The sequence below is a fragment of the Candida jiufengensis genome (genome assembly GCF_024610255.1).
Source record: "Candida jiufengensis strain CBS 10846 chromosome Unknown scaffold7, whole genome shotgun sequence".
Taxonomy (NCBI): Eukaryota; Fungi; Ascomycota; class Pichiomycetes; order Serinales; family Debaryomycetaceae; genus Lodderomyces; species Lodderomyces jiufengensis.
This window is the reverse complement of record NW_026261556.1, coordinates 198,788-213,337: the sequence shown is the minus strand read 5'-3', so window position 1 is coordinate 213,337 and position 14,550 is coordinate 198,788. Positions and strand designations below refer to the sequence as shown.

Sequence of the window (14,550 nt, the reverse complement as noted above, 5' to 3'; positions counted from 1 at the left end):
AATTACATAAAAAAAACAAAAATCAAACTAAACAATCTCCTAATAAAAAAGCACTTCTACCCTTTCCCAAAAAAACTAATTATCAAATAACGCTTCAATCACAGAAACCCTCCTTCGTTTCACTTTCGAAGATCCTTTTCCAGGTTTCCTAACTTTCGGATTTTGGTTGTGATGATGATGATGATGATGATGATTATGTAAAATAGATTTATTTCTAAATGCTCCCAATGGTACTCTTGATTTTTGAGAATTTGAAAAATCTCTCCATATTCGTACATCATTTTCATCATTATTATCTAATTCACTAATATTTAATAATTCATCTAAATTTAATACTTGATCATCTTGTTGTAATAAATTTTTTTTTTGTTGATGTTGTGATTGAATTGGTAATTGTTGTGGTATTGACGTTGTTGATGTCGATGTTGTTGATGATGGTGATGATTGATTATTTGTGTTATGTGTTGTAGGTAAAACACTTTTGTTGGTTGAAGATGATTCAGTTGTTGTAAATCCTGATGAGTGATTATTATTATCACCACCACTTGAATTAAATTTATTATTAAAATGTCTTGGTTCTTGTTGTTTATTAGGTTGTAAAGTTCTTGTACTTAATCCATCAATTATTCCAAAAGGTTTACTATCTATTGTTACCCAAGAACCTAACATTGGAGGTCTATAATCTGCTGTTTTTGAAGATAATACTTCTGTTGCCTTTTTTGAACCTGGAATTTTTGTAAATTGAGTTGTTTTTGGTAATGATTCATCAAGGTCAGTAGATTCTGAACTATCATAATGTTGATCATCATCTTCGTCTTTTTCTTCTTCATCCTCATCAAACCCTTGAATTTTTATATCATTTGAATTTGTATGTGATTTCTTATTCTTTTTGTGATGATTGTCGAAATCAAAATTCATTATTTGATGATATTGAGAAAATGAATTTGAATGTTTCTTTTTATTTGTTGATTTTTTTCCTTGATTATTGTTAGATGATGATGATGAATTTTTTCTTTTAAATTCTTCATTATTTTCACTTTGATCATTATTATCTGATTCATTATCAGAACTGAAAAAATAATTCCATAAATAAGTATCATCATCTTCATCACTATTCGTAAGTTTCTTTTTGGTCTTTCTTGAGCTATTCCTTTTGATTTCGCCATCTTTTGTTTCTTCTTCTTCTTCTTCTTCGGCTGAAGATTTATCAAATAATGGTAAATCAAATTCAATAAAATCAACATATTCATCTTCATCATATTCACTTTCATTAGATGCACTACTTTCATATTGTACTATTGGTTTTGATTTATCTTCTCCAATCCCCTTAAATGCATTCACAATTTTTTTGGAAGTTGAATACTCTCCATTATCATCAAATGTAAATTCTTCTTCTTCATCTTCTTCATCTTCTTCATCATCATCAAATACATCAAATCCATTATTTTCAAATTCATTAACTAAATATTTTTCTTCTTCTTTTAAAAATGGATCATTATCATCATCTTCATCTCCATTCTCGTCTATTGAATAATCATTTTGATGTGAAAGTGAATCGTTTTCATTTACAGAAGAAGTTATTGATGAATTCCTTATTCTTTCAGAATGTATTAAATCTTTATCATCAATTGAAATATTTGGTAAAAATTCATCAACATCATTTTCAGCTTGTAAAGTTGCTAGTAATTCATTATCATCAATTTCATAATCTTCATCTGAATTGATTTCACTTTCATCAATTTTGGGGATATGTAATAAATTAGTATCAAATTCAAAATCAAATTGATTATTTGATTCTTTTGATTGTGAATCTAAATTATTTAATGAAGGTGAATAATCAATTTCTTCACCAATGTCTTCTTCTTCAACTTTTGTTATTGGTTCATCTTTTATTGCTTCATCATTATCATTACCAAATTCATTACCAAAATCAAATGTAAAATTTAAATCAGGTAAAACTGCATCTGATTTCCTTCTACCAAATTTCATTAAACTTTTACGTCTTTGTTGAACTTGTGGTGGTTCTGATTTGTTTTTCCTATGGGATTGTGGTTCTTCATCTTCTGATTCTGAACTTGATTCTGTACTTGATTCTGATTCCGATTCTGATTGTGAATTTTCTGCATTATTTGATTTACTAGTTCTTTTCAAACCTTTTAAAGCTTTTGCAGCTTTTAATGACTGAGCTTTTTGTTGTTTTTGTAATTTAACAAAATCAACATCTGAATCATCATCTGATGAACTAAACACTTCTTCATCTGAATCTTCATTATTACTTTCATTTGAATCATAAGCTCTTATTTGTTTACCTTTATTCATTAATGAATATAATCCAGCTAAATGAGCTTGTTCTTCGTTGTCTTCATCTTCTTCATCTTTTTGATCATCTACTGAACCTTCTTCTTCATCTGAAGATAACATAATAGCATCTTCTTGATAATGTTTATTTTTAGTATAATCTAAAGTCTTTTTCGGTAGTTCCTTTCTACCAAATTTATTCTTTTTACCACTACTTATACTTTTTTTACCACCTGATGAATATAATTGGTTTTTTTGTTGTTTTTTATTTTTAACGTAGGAATCATCATTATCCGAAAATGCAGTTAAAGAAGAATCTGAATTCGAATCTGAGTCAATATAATGAACTTCTTTTGAATTTTTTGACCTTGATCCTTGAGATTTAATTTTATCAGCATGATTAATTTTTGTAGATTGTGAATCATAATCATCTATAAAATCATTATCATTATCTGATGATCCCCTTGATGATGACGAAGTAGAATTTGCAATACTAAATTTTCTTTTATTTAAAGACTTTAAATTTTTACCACCAAAATTATGATTAATATTATTAAATGATTGATTTTTACCAAAATTTGATGAATTTGAATAAGTAGATGATTTTGATTTACCCGAATGAGAATTATTCTGATATCCAATACTATTTGGACTTTTAGGCATTTTTAAATTTAAAATTTATAAAATTTTTCGTTGATTAATAAAAAATACTCTTATAGGTTGTATGCTTGTAACAATTATGATTATTTCTTCTTATTCTTCTTCTTCTTCCTTGATGAAGAAATAATCTATATTATATCTTCCTTTTGTCCAGTCTTTTTGTTGAGAAAAAATTAAACGGTGTTAATGTTATATATAAAATATTTTATATCGATATTATAAAATGATTTGTAAAATATGTAAATATAAATGATTTAAATTGAATATTTCGAAAATTATTCATAATATTTGAAATATGTTTTTTGATTGTAATTGGTGATTAATAGAATATATATCTTTCAAATATATATAAATATAATGGTGTCCAATGAATGAATAAATATTAATAAGTTAAATATAACTTAATTTAGTTGATTAATAACTCGAATATATAAATATTTTATGTAATAATAAGTCTTTTAATAAAATTGGTTGTCAAAATTATGTATATATATTTATATAAATTTCTGTTTTTCTCCTCAATAAATGAAATATACTCCTATTGAAATTTATTAATGGAATATTTTGAACTGATCAAAGTAACTAATGAACTTGTTATATGATATATGAATAAACAAAATAACTTATAAACTTGAATATATAGATAAAATATATCTTGATTTATAAATTTAAAAATAAAAGGGGTAGGGTGAATTGATAATTGATTAAATATGTAATTATCTCTTCTCTTTTTTTTTTTTATTTTATTTTATTTTATTTTTAATTGTAAAACAATAAAGAATAGAAAAATAATATTTGTACATTTGATTTATTATTTAAGATCAAACAATATTTTGAAACAGTACTTGATGATGATCAGATTATAAGTTTACAGTACAAGAAGGGATAAGCTATAATTACAGGTGTAATATAAGATTCTAGTTGTTTATTGATCTTTACATATTCATAAAGTTGTCTCATACTAAATTATTTAAATATTAATAGTTTGTATTAATAAATTAAAATTATTTTCCACATTTTATATTTTTATAAACAATAATTATTTCATTTGTGATATATATTGAAATTTTGTATATTTAACAATGTAACACAACTAATTACTCTCTTTATTCTCCTTTTTTTTCAGATATAATCTCTTGTGACCTTTTCTCCATTTTGTGATAATTCTATTCAAGAATTAAATTTAACTTATCACATCTTTATAAAAAATATTTCAAATTATGTAACATTAAATTTCAAGAAAAAGAAGAAAATAAAAAAATTTACAGATCGATTTAAAAGAAAGAAATACGTAATTTGAAACGAATATCGTGAGTAAATATCGATCTAAAAGTTACTTCTTCATTTGCTACTTTTATAAGAACAATAATCTTAACTTCATTATTTGATCTAATCCACACCTTTTTTTCATATTGTCTCAGATTACCTCTCTTATAATTGAAGAATTTGTTTTTACTAATAATAAATAAATATATCACAATAACTAAATAAATTTTCAATTCAACGTATATGTATACACCCTGTTTGATTTATCAAAAACTTCTAATATTTTGACGCAATTTTGATTTATCTTCTGTTCCACAACTACTTTTGATTGATAACTGCCAATATTTAACATATTCAAGAATAGGAAAAATTGTATAACAATTTTAATCAATAGTGCATTATCGCATTAATTGAAGAACCCAATATTGAAAAAATATCCTTTTTGCGCTTCACATGCGCTTATAACGAGATATAAAGGTGAAATATTAAATTTCAAAACTTTTTGACCTTAAATTTATCATCAATTTACAAAAAAACCAATTCAATCACTAACTCTTAACTAAAAATTCGGACAATGTCAATCAAAAGAACAGATTGGTCAGAAGCTTCTTCGAATCATAATTTAACAATCGATGATCCAATAATAATACACTTATCACAACCACTTAAATTTCCTCATTTTGTAACGCAAGGTCCATATAAAGATGTTCTAATAAAATATATGTCAGGTTCAGACAATTGCGCAAAAAATTATGGTGAATTATATCGACAAGAAGGTGAAAGTAAATTTTTAAAAATGAATGGAAAATTTTATAATTTTCATTCACAAACTGGTAATTATTTGGAATTTAATCCTGATTATATTAATACTATGAAATTAAATTTTGCATTTTCTAAAGGTATAGAGCTCACGTCATTCCCAATACCGATAGAAGATGATCACTTTGTTTGTACTACCGATGAGGAAATAATTAATCTGTTCTTGTCACAAAGAGAGTTGAAGTTATTATTAAGTGATTCCAATGAATAAAAAAGAAACCTATTTGGACGTTCACAATTTTGAACTTTACAATTTAAAATGATTTCTGAAAAAGAATAACATAAAGCTAACAAATCATTGTCGAGACGGAATTTTCATTCAAGATTTATACTCAATAACTAGATATAACTGATCGTTTACATTTTGGTTTTGGTTACACTACTCCCTTTGATCTAAAAGTCAGTTTAGGTAAATGATAGTGTGCTTCTTTTAGATATGGAGTTATACAAGCTGATGATTACTTATGTTGTTATTTTACATTTTAGTCTTTTATTTGATTCTATAAAGATTTTCTTTCAAAATATTGAAAATTGGTCTATAAATAACATTTAATATATATCAGTATTACAATAGATTCAAATTGATTTATTGAAATTCTTGTTTCAAACTTCATTTATGTTTAGTTCAAACAAATTGATTAAATCATTGAGTTTTGATTAAATTCTAGTTGATTTCACTCTTTCCTTTTCCTCCTATATGTATTATTCCCCTTTTAATATCTTTTTTCTGATTCAGCTTTAGCAGTTAATCTTGCACTTAATTCAATTTGATCTTTAACAGCTTTTGTTAAATATTCAATCATTATAACATCTTGATTATGATTTTCAAACATTTTATTTAATTCATTAGAGTTATTTAAAATTTGAGGTTTTGATAATAAATTATTTATTAAATTTCTCAAAAGATTTAAATTTTCATCAGTTGATTTTTGTTGGGTAGTTAATGAATTAATATAATTTAATAAATTTTCAACATTTTTTTGAACTTGTTTTAAATTCTGTGATACGTATGATAATTGATTTTGATTTTGAATTGATGAATTTTGTGATGAATTATTTATATTATTATTTATTGAATTTTGTAATAATTGATTATATGCTATTTTTTCAGTAGTTGTACCATTTATAATTTCATTAGGAATTGGTGTAAAAATATATGAATTATTTATATTTGTAGTTTTATTCCAACCAATTTGTACATTTGATTTAGCTTGAGATTTACCAACTGCTGCTCCAATATATGTTATAATTTTTGGAGATATGATTTCATTTTGTTCATTTAAATATTCAATATTTAAATATATAGCTGGATGTGGAAATGATCTATCTTGACCTTTTGAATAAAAATCATGTATTAAACTAGTTGTATCATCAATTTCTTTCATACTACCAAACCATCCAATAACAGTTTCTTTTGGATGTGATTTTTTATAAAGTTGATATAATAATTTATGAGCTTGATCTTCTATAGCTATTGATTCTCCAGTTTCATTACATGGTACCATAAATGCATCTTTAATTTCAATTTCTAATCCATCATCTGATCTTATACCTAATAAACTACCTATAATTCTTTTACCTAATACTTGTTTTGATATAATTTCTAATATGGTTAATAATGCTGGAGTATGAATTTTTATTTTCGCTGGTCCATTTGCTGATCCAGCTGCTGGTGCTAATACATTAGGTCTTATTAAATGCATAAATGAATTATTAGATGCCATTTTGAATCAATTATGTATTTGAATCTTAAGATTTAGATTTTTAATTGATTTGTTAATGAAAATTTTGAAAATTTTTTATTTAGTTTTTTTTTTGGTTGTAAAAGAATTATAAAGACTAGCTGTATACAGGAAATTATCAGTATTTATACCCAATTTAAATGATCCAAGAGTTTGATGATTAAGATGATCTTCTAAGATCTATGTTTAATGAGACTTAAAGAACACGGTCAAATTAAAAATAGTTTTGAGTTGATCTTCAGTTAGGTTTATCTACAAGTTGGAGTTTTTTTTTTGTTGCTAGAATCTAGCTACAAGCGAAAAATGTTTAGGAGTCTCTTGGTACAAGAGTATATGAGTAAGAGCTCAGATGACAATCTATTGATACTAATCAGTTATATCTAAATACAGACTAATCCTAAACCAGATACATTTATGACGAGACAACTCTAAGTTTTAAATCGTAAACATCTTTGGTTGTAAATCTGTTTTTAAATATATAAAATCAAACGAGGCAAAATAAATAAAATTAAAAAAAAACAATTTGAAACCAATTCAAAAATTATACAATCATAGAGATTACCTTTTTAAAACCTTTATCAAACAATGCAATAAAAGCATGTCCACAAATGGATCATTGTCATCAATGAATCACAAAAATCATACACACGATTCCAATCAAAGACAACTACAAGAGTCAAATAAACCAAAAATAAATTCTTCATCACCTAAAAATAATGAACAAAACCTAGGGCCAACCAACAACCAAATTAATAATAATCATCATTCACCAACAAAATCCAAATATCATAAATATTCAAGATCAAAAGATAAATGGATATTTCCAGAATATATTGCATTAAATCAAACACCAAGTAGATTAGATAAACACCCAATTCCTATATCACATGAATTAAGATTAAAAGAAAGTATTCATGAATTTATAATAAGATTAGGTAAAAAATTAAAAGTTGATGGTCCAACAATATTAGCAACAACAATTTACTTACACAGATTTTATATGACAACAACAATAACTGTATCTAAATATTTTGTTGCATCAGCTGCATTTGCATTATCATGTAAATTAAATGATAATTATAGACAACCAGATAAAATTAGTCTTATATCATGTAATTTAAAAAATCCTTTACAACCACTTATAAATAAAGAAAATGGACAAAAAGTACCACCACCTCCAATTGATGAACAAAGTAAAATATATTGGGAATGGAAAGATCAATTATTATATAGAGAAGAATTAATTTTAAAAAAATTAAAATTTGATTTAAATTTTATATCACCTTATTTTTTACAATATAAAATATTGAATAAGATTCATATTGGAATGGGCGAAATCTTGTATAATAATAGAAAGGAAATTATAAAATCAACAATAAGTTTAATTGAAATATTATCAAGTTTACCAATAATATTATGTTATGATATGAAAGAAATTTTTGCAACTTGTTTTATTATTATCTTGGTGGAAGGTGAAATAAAATTTAAAAATGATATTAAATTATCTAAAAAATTTTTAAAAGATGTATTGGGTAGTGATTTAAATGTTGTTACTCATTGTTTTAAATTTATTAAAAAATTATTAAGAATTTGTCAAGATGATCATAAAATGATAAGTAATAAAGTTGCAGCTAAAAGAATTTTACCTATTAAATCTATTCAATTTATAGAAATTGCAAGAGGTGAATAAGTATAATAAACATTTTTTTTTTAATTGGAATCAATATAACAATTTCACTCTATTTGTATTTAGTTGGATCTTAATTGATTTCTTATGTATGACGTTTATCTGAAATTTAAATAGTGAGTACAAGAAGTAAGCCGCACTTTTAATATATTTTATAATTATCATCAGAGAAATTTACAATACAGATCAAAAAATAGCTGTCACCTATCAACCAATTTATAAAGTTCAACATAAACATTACAAGTCAAAAAATGGATCATCCTAATAATGATATTTTCCAAAATCTAGATATGCCCTTATTAGAAGTTTTTCAAAGAGGTCAAATAAATAATTATTTAGATTCTTTATCTATTGAAGATAGAACTGATACAATAGAAGCAATCCATAGAGTAATGAGAAATCATAACCAACAACAACAGCAATCACAACAACAACCATCACAAGCAAATAGAACTACACATATTAATAACTATTTGAGAATACGATGGTTTAAATTTTTACCTATTTTTCTATTAAATTATTCAGTAATTTGGTCAAATTTGACATTGGAAAATATCAAACACTTTATAAAATTAAGTATTACTAAATTATTCTTTTTATTAGCTCAAAGTCTAAGAATGGTATTTTTTTTAATTATGATTCAATCATATTTTCATGGACTTATAAATATGATTTTTGCATTTTGTGATGTTTTAACATTTAGTGATAATTTTTTAAAAGATTTAGTAACTTTCTTAGTTGATAATAATCAATATATTTTAAAATGTCATGAAAATTTAGTTGCTCATGGAAATGATTTATTTTATTTTTTTGATTTAAAAGAATATGAAACAAATTCAGTATTAGAAAATTTTCAATTTTTAGTGTTAAATTACTTATCTTCATTTTTAATGACTGATTGTGTTAATTCTAAAGGTAATGTTGTATGTAAACCAATCAAGAACACACTAATATTCAAATTATATGATGCAGTATATCAATCATTTCCTAATTCAAGTAAGTTATCATTAAAATATTTAACAATGATGATTTATTTATCTTATGCTTTAATTGGTAATGTGATTTGTATAAATATTTTGATGTTTTTTGTTTATAATTTTATGAATAAATTGTTTGGGTACACTCAATTTATTAAGAATATGAAAGACGTTGTTAAATCTACTTTTATTCAATATTTAGCTTAAGTTGATAAAGTTTGTTTAGGAAAATCAATAGAAACGGAATATGGATTTTATGGTTTGTTCTACATGTAGAATTCAGGACTTCAAAGGTTCTGTTTGAACTTGATTTTGAAATTATTGATTTGGACTCTAATTATACAGGCATATCTCAATTGTTTCTCGATATATAGTTCAATTCTAATATTTAATTCGGTCCATCTTTGTATTAGAAATTAAAGTTTTGGACCTAATCAAAAAATTCTTTGTACCGAGAACCCCACAAAATTAAAATATTCTTAGCGGATTAATTTTATATTGTGTTTTGAATTTTTTTCAAATTTAACATTCAATACTTTTTCATAAAATATTTATTATCAATATGATTTCAGAAAAAAGAAATTAATTAAGATCATAAGTTTTTCCAGTTCTTACTTTTTAATTGTTTCAATTGTTTCAAAATGACAGATCAAAAAACCATGAAAGCAGTTGTGTTTCGTGGACCTTTTCAAATTGAAGTTGAAAATAAACCAATTCCAACAATAACAGAACCGGATCAAATAATTGTAAAAGTATTATATTCAGGTCTTTGTGGAAGTGATATGCATACATATAGAGGAAATGTTGCACCGGGTCCCGTTGGAACCACGGTAGGACATGAAATGATTGGTATAGTTTCTGAAATTGGTTCTAAAATTACAAATTTTAAATTAGGTGATAAAGTTATTGCAAATTTTTCAATTCAATGTGGTGAATGTTTTTATTGTAAATATGGTTATACTGGTCAATGTATTAAGACGAATACATTTGGTAAAAAGGGATTAGATGGTTGTCAAGCTGAATATGTATTAGTTCCATATGCTGAAAATGTATTGAAAAAAATTCCAAATAATCAACAAGTAGATGGTTCAGTTTATTTATTAATGGCTGATATTTTCACAACTGGATATTATGGAGTTAAAAAAATCTTGGATTTCTTCAAAATTGAACAAGCTCAAGGATATCCCATACAAGAATTTAAAGATATTTCAATATGTCAAATTGGAGCAGGACCAGTTGGATTATGTGGATTACGTATATTAAAACATTTTGGTTTCAAAAAAATTGTTGTAATTGATAGTATACCATCAAGATTAGAAGAAGCCGACAAATTAGGTGCATATAAAACAATAAATTTTGAAACTCAACCAAATGAATTAAAAAATTTTATAAATACAGAATTAAAAGGTTTAGGATTTGATGCAATTTTAGAAGTAGTTGGAGCACCATCAGCTTTAAGAACAGCTTATGATGCAGTACGTAGTAATGGATTTATATCATCCCTTGGAATGGGTCATGGTCAATTACCTTTTAATGCTTTAGAATTGTATTTAAAAAATATTAATTTATCGGTTGGTAGATGTCATGCATGGGCTTTATTTAATGAATCAATGGAAATATTTGAACAATTGAAAAATACTTTTGATGGATTTATTGATTATAAAACTTCGATAGATAATGCTAAAGAAGCTTTTAAATTATTTGATGAACATAAAGTTAATAAAGTTGTTTTTGATTTTACTAAATAAGAAGATTATTCATATGATATAGTAATGTTAAGATAAAAAGTTGCTGTTTTTTAGAATTCTGCTATCTAAGATTAATTTGCGTTGTAGATTCAATATTGCAAAACCGAAGTATACGTAGAATTTTGTACCATAAAATAACAGGTGGATTTTTTAGTGTCTGACAATATTAATGACGTTTGATCAATTCAAATTCTTACTCTTAGACGAGGTTGAAATTTTTAAAGATATAACTAAGAAATTGAATAATTTAGTCCTCAATCGTTCGTACTTGTCGTATTCCCTAAGATTTTCAGATTGACCCAAATTTGGTAGCTTATTTGGACCCAGATCGGCTTTTACAAAAAATTAATTTTGAAACATGTTTGACAGATCCTAAAGATTAATCCTATAAATTGATCTTGACAATTTCCCCAAATTTTTATCATGTCTGAATCAAATGGAAATCATGAACTACCAAAAATTAATATTCCCGATTCAGGAGGCACCAATCCATCACCAAGTTTAAATCTTTCACCATATGGCACTGTTCAATTACCTCCTGTTTATTCATATAGACAATCTCAAGTGATTCAACAACAGCAACAACAACAACAACTGCAACTGCAAAGACAGCCTGAACTCAACTCATCAAATATTGCTCAACCATTACAATCTCAGCCGACTCAACAACCATCAGAACAAATATATTCAAATATAGCTCAACCTTTACAACCACAACTTAGACAACAAGATGGTAAACCAAGATTAAGAGTTAAAAGAGCTTGTTCAAGATGTCAAAGTCATAAAATTAAATGTTCAGGTACCGCTCCATGTACAACATGTGTTCGTCAAAAAAAAGAATGTATTTTCACAACTACCACTATAAACAAAAATGATCCCAAATCAAATAATTCTCAATCCCAATCATCATATGAACAAAATAAACGACAAAAATTATCAATGATTCATGCAGAACCATTTGGATTACCAACAGTTGATAAATCAAATAGTTCAGAATATGTATTACATTTAGAAAATAGAGTTCAATATTTAGAAAATATATTATCAGGATCAAGTGAATTATTTAAAATTCCTAAAACTGAAGAACCAGAATCTACTACAATGTCAGAAACTTTATTTTCATCAAGTTCAAAATGGAGATTTTCAAGACGTCATCAAAATTTATTAATTGTTGAATTATGTAAATCAATGTATTCTAATTTATCAGAAGAATCTAAAAAACAAGTAACTATTCCAAGATCTCAATATTTTGGTTGGAATATGTCAGGTGTTAATTATTTAACTTCTGAAGATTTACCATTATTACCAACAATTGATATAAAATTTGATGAAAAATATTTAATAAATTATTTTTTTAAAGAAATTAATCCATTATTTGCAATATTACATGAAACTGTATTTAAAGAACAATATGAAGCTTATGATAAATTAAGAAAAGAAGAATTATTTAAAAAAGATCATGATACAAAAACAAATCAAACTAAATTATTTTCAGCTATATTATTCTTGGTTTATGTATTAGCTATTAGATTCTCGGAATTTCAAAAACCAAAAGGTCCAAATATTGAAATGTTACAATTGGAAGAAAAATTATTCAAATATGCGTATAAAGTTATATCAATTTTAAGTTTTGAATGGGAATCTTTTGAATTGATTCAAAGTTGGTTATTAATTTCTTTGTATTTAAGAGTAGCTCATAGACAAACTTCATGTTCACATGCTTTGGGTCAAGCAGTTATAATGACAAAGTCAATGGGGTTAGGTTTCAGTGAAGAAAATCCTAAGATTTTAGTAAGTACCGGGTACGAAAGATTAAAAGCAAAAAGAATATTTTGGTGTGTATTCACATTTGATAGAGTATTTGGTTTACAAACTGGTAGATATAGTGGTATACGAGATGAAGATTTTGCAAGAGGTTTCCCAAGTTTTGATTTTGCTAAAGAAACTGAAAAAGATGATTGGTTAACATTACCTGCTTTAGCTTTAATTCATATTGCAAGAATTTCAAATTTTGTACATACTGCACCAACTGATAATCCACATTTACTCAAATCTCAACAAATTAATACTGAATTGGTGAAATTACATGAATGGTTTAATGATGTTGGATTTAGAAATGATTTATTATTCAATAAAAACGATGATTCAAGTATTAGTTCATTAGTAAAAGCACAAGTTAAATTACATTATTATGATTTAGTTTTATGTATACATGGGAAAGTTTTATTTAATCATATAGGTAGAAAAATTACAAGTAATGGATTAAAACTTGAAATGGTTTTGGATGCAAGTAATGGAGTAATTGAAGTACTAGATAAAATAAATAAAGCAAATTTAATTTATACACCATGGTATTCAATATTATTATTATTATTTAATATTGGAGTTAATTCAATTTGTTTAATAAATGGAGGAATTTATGTATTACAATCAAGAGATATGTTAAAAAACACTATAAAATTTTTCACAATATTAAGGAAATCACCAATAAGAAATGATCAAAATAAATTAATTTTTAGAGAAAGATTTAAAATGGTTAGAGAATGTACATGGGCTTTAAAAATGGCAAATAAAATTCTTACATTAAGATTAGAAGAAGATATGAAAGCTTTAAATAATATTGGAGTAGATCATGGATCATCAGATGTTAATAAACAATATTTTTCTCAATTAGGTATGAATTATTCAACAACAGATGCAAAAATTTCTGAATTGGAAAAAGATAAAATTAAAACTAATGAATTTAATAAAGTTTTCCAAAAACAATTATATAGAAATGAAATTATACAATCGCCATCATCACCAAAAAATCAAATTGATGAACAACAACCACCATTACCACAACAAACTCAACTTCCTCAAAGAGAAATTGTATCTACTACTCCTACAAGTTCAACATCATTAGATCAAAATGAACAACCAAACCCAGTTGATTCTTATCCATCTTTAGAAATTGATAATTTATTAGGTAACTTACAATGGTTTGATCAATGGATTGATTTTAATTATGATTTTTAATTGGTTAAGCGTCAGCTTTAAAATTTCATTATTTGAGTTACATCAAATTTAATGTTTAAATTATTTTGAGATTTAAAATTAAAAGTAAATATACTTTAAGGAAAAATGAATACCCGTTCAATATAATCTACCCCATACTCAATTTTCAAGCTTAATTTTAATATAAATCATTGTAAAAATGTTTTTGCCTCTCAAACAATCTAATTCATATCCCTTTAATTCCGAGCCACCAAATGTAAAAATCTCACAATTAAAATATTTGGACATTTACAACAATTGAACGGCTCAAATTAAATAACTATTAAAAGTTTAATTAATTCTGTATATTTAACCTT

General features: G+C 25.1%; 7 protein-coding genes across 7 annotated transcripts; 5 read left to right on the top strand and 2 right to left on the bottom strand. All coding sequences in view use genetic code 12, as the record gives it.

The window, feature by feature from the left end:
* Positions 1-75: 75 nt before the first annotated feature.
* On the bottom strand, positions 76-2,961 carry IFH1 (Ifh1p; the record flags this gene model as incomplete). Its single annotated transcript, XM_051766671.1, has 1 exon — positions 76-2,961. One exon carries the CDS (start codon positions 2,959-2,961, stop codon positions 76-78), a length of 2,886 nt encoding a protein of 961 aa, XP_051621941.1.
* A 1,837-nt stretch (positions 2,962-4,798) lies between these two features.
* Positions 4,799-5,254, top strand: KGF54_000726 (uncharacterized protein; the record flags this gene model as incomplete). The annotated part of the gene is made up of 1 exon (XM_051766670.1): positions 4,799-5,254. One exon carries the CDS (start codon positions 4,799-4,801, stop codon positions 5,252-5,254), a length of 456 nt encoding a protein of 151 aa, XP_051621940.1.
* A 502-nt stretch (positions 5,255-5,756) lies between these two features.
* On the bottom strand, positions 5,757-6,767 carry KGF54_000725 (uncharacterized protein; the record flags this gene model as incomplete). The annotated part of the gene is made up of 1 exon (XM_051766669.1): positions 5,757-6,767. One exon carries the CDS (start codon positions 6,765-6,767, stop codon positions 5,757-5,759), a length of 1,011 nt encoding a protein of 336 aa, XP_051621939.1.
* A 616-nt stretch (positions 6,768-7,383) lies between these two features.
* Positions 7,384-8,475, top strand: BUR2 (Bur2p; the record flags this gene model as incomplete). The annotated part of the gene is made up of 1 exon (XM_051766668.1): positions 7,384-8,475. The coding sequence occupies one exon, from the start codon at positions 7,384-7,386 to the stop codon at positions 8,473-8,475; it is 1,092 nt and encodes a 363-aa protein (XP_051621938.1).
* Positions 8,476-8,723: 248 nt separating this feature from the next.
* Positions 8,724-9,656, top strand: KGF54_000723 (uncharacterized protein; the record flags this gene model as incomplete). Its single annotated transcript, XM_051766667.1, has 1 exon — positions 8,724-9,656. One exon carries the CDS (start codon positions 8,724-8,726, stop codon positions 9,654-9,656), a length of 933 nt encoding a protein of 310 aa, XP_051621937.1.
* A 434-nt stretch (positions 9,657-10,090) lies between these two features.
* KGF54_000722 (uncharacterized protein) lies at positions 10,091-11,197 on the top strand (the record flags this gene model as incomplete). The annotated part of the gene is made up of 1 exon (XM_051766666.1): positions 10,091-11,197. One exon carries the CDS (start codon positions 10,091-10,093, stop codon positions 11,195-11,197), a length of 1,107 nt encoding a protein of 368 aa, XP_051621936.1.
* A 423-nt stretch (positions 11,198-11,620) lies between these two features.
* On the top strand, positions 11,621-14,215 carry CTA7 (Cta7p; the record flags this gene model as incomplete). Its single annotated transcript, XM_051766665.1, has 1 exon — positions 11,621-14,215. One exon carries the CDS (start codon positions 11,621-11,623, stop codon positions 14,213-14,215), a length of 2,595 nt encoding a protein of 864 aa, XP_051621935.1.
* Positions 14,216-14,550: the final 335 nt, after the last annotated feature.